The sequence below is a fragment of the Lycium barbarum genome, chromosome 1 (genome assembly GCF_019175385.1).
Source record: "Lycium barbarum isolate Lr01 chromosome 1, ASM1917538v2, whole genome shotgun sequence".
Classification (NCBI taxonomy): domain Eukaryota; kingdom Viridiplantae; phylum Streptophyta; class Magnoliopsida; order Solanales; family Solanaceae; genus Lycium; species Lycium barbarum.
The window spans coordinates 2047024-2048775 of NC_083337.1; the positions used below are offsets into that span (position 1 = coordinate 2047024).

General features: G+C 45.5%; 1 protein-coding gene across 1 annotated transcript; it reads right to left on the reverse strand.

Moving 5' to 3' along the window:
- Positions 1-487: 487 nt before the first annotated feature.
- Positions 488-1183, reverse strand: LOC132627007 (uncharacterized). Its single transcript, XM_060342058.1, has one exon. It carries the CDS (start codon positions 1181-1183, stop codon positions 488-490), a length of 696 nt encoding a protein of 231 aa, XP_060198041.1.
- Between the last annotated feature and the right edge of the window lie 569 nt (positions 1184-1752).

A 1752-nucleotide genomic window follows, 5' to 3' on the forward strand; every position in this document is an offset into this window, starting at 1 on the left:
CCATGTACCATTTCTTGTCATCGGACGGATTCAACGACATTGTGTGCATAGCTTGATCAATATCTGTGGGCGCATACCCACCATGTGATGTCGAGGCTGACGAGTAGAACGACTGTGGAGGACGAGGACCAAGAACTCCCTGCTACGAAGGAGCTGGACGCGACTGCTGCCAGCCACGAGGCTGCTGCCACCCAGCCGTGGGGTACGGGCACGGTGGAGTGGCCCACGGTTGTTGCCCCCACGCTGCCCACGATGGAAAATACCACGACGGGGCAGCGGGTCCCTACTGCTGTGCCGCGACGGGCTGGTATGCCTGTGCATTGGTGCGGCTGCCCCCGCCGCTGCTTTGTCTATTGCCGCTGCCACCGCGGTTGTTGCGGTTGCCGCCGTTGCGACCGCGGTTATTTTTCTTTCCACGATTCTGCGAATTTCCACGATTGTTGAAATTATTTGCAGAGTTAGTGGGCTGTCCATTTCCTGAGAAATTCTAAGGAGTAACATTGTGGGAAACAAGAGCAGCATTCGAGTCGGAGTCATGAATGGCGTCCTCGGCATGGCTATCCTCCTTAAGCTCAAGCATCGACCGGACAACGTCAAAAGATGGGAGAGGAGTACGGTGCTGCACCGCCATGCGAAAAGTTTTATATTCCTTCGAGAACCCTCGCAGAAGACAATGCACAAGTCGTTCGTCGGAAACTTTGTGACCGACGTTGGCGAGATTGTCTGTAAGAACTTTCAGCCTGGTACAGTATGCTTTCACATTCGGAAAATCCACCAATTTTGTGTTGGTGAATTTTACATCAAGAGCAAGAGCCCTAGCCGATTTGTTGTCCTGAAAGAGATGAACAAGACGGTCCCAAGCTTCGGCTGCGATGTCCTCTTGATGAATGATCGTGTTGAGAAGATCATTCGATATCGTACCATATATCCATTGCCGAACAATGTCATCCAGCCGTTCCCATAGGGCTTTAGCAGCAAGTTTTTCGGTTGCAGTTGCCGGTGGTGGCACGGTGGGGGAGGCAGGAGGTAGGATGTGGTCAATGACCAAGTTTGCATGACAATGGAGCTTGAAGAGGGTAGCCCAGTTATTGTATTGGCTTTCTTCGTAGTCAAGCACAACAGGGATGCATGATTTAATATTGGTGACGGTAGTCGCAGGATGCAACTTGGAGGTGTCAGCCATGGAAAAGAGGAGGGGGAATAGCCGAAGAAGAGGAAAACGAAAATAGAGGGGGGGGGGGGGGGGGGGGGGGTCGGCGGCCAAGGGCTAGGGTTTTTAGGAGAACCTAGTCTGATACCATGTAAGAAAATGTTTTTCTTGATTATTCTGTTCCCTTGAATGGGTTGATATACATGATTTACAACCTAATTGTAGGCTACGAATTAGGAACTAATTTGACTAAATAATTCTAACAGATGCTATCCTAAAATAGAAGATTACAAAATATATTTGACTAAATAATTACATAATCTAACAGTTTTCTTTACTTTACTGTTCACCTTTTCTCTTTAAATCAATCTGTCCATTTTTGCCATATATTAAAACGAAGCTTCATATATCATTTTGCTTATTGATTTTCTTGACCGACAATTTTAGTGGTTAAAGGCTAAACTTAGGGTGTGTTTAGTATGTTTTTCATGGAAAATTTTTTACAGAAAAATAAGTAGATTTCTTACTTATTTTCTTGAGTTCAGTATATAAATAAATAATATTATCCTAAAAATATTTGTATATAATCTAGATAATACTAT

What these genes read in the sequence shown, in the direction of transcription:
- LOC132627007 (XM_060342058.1), bottom strand. Translation starts at nt 1,183, where the DNA reads ATGGCTGACACCTCCAAGTTGCATCCTGCGACTACCGTCACCAATATT.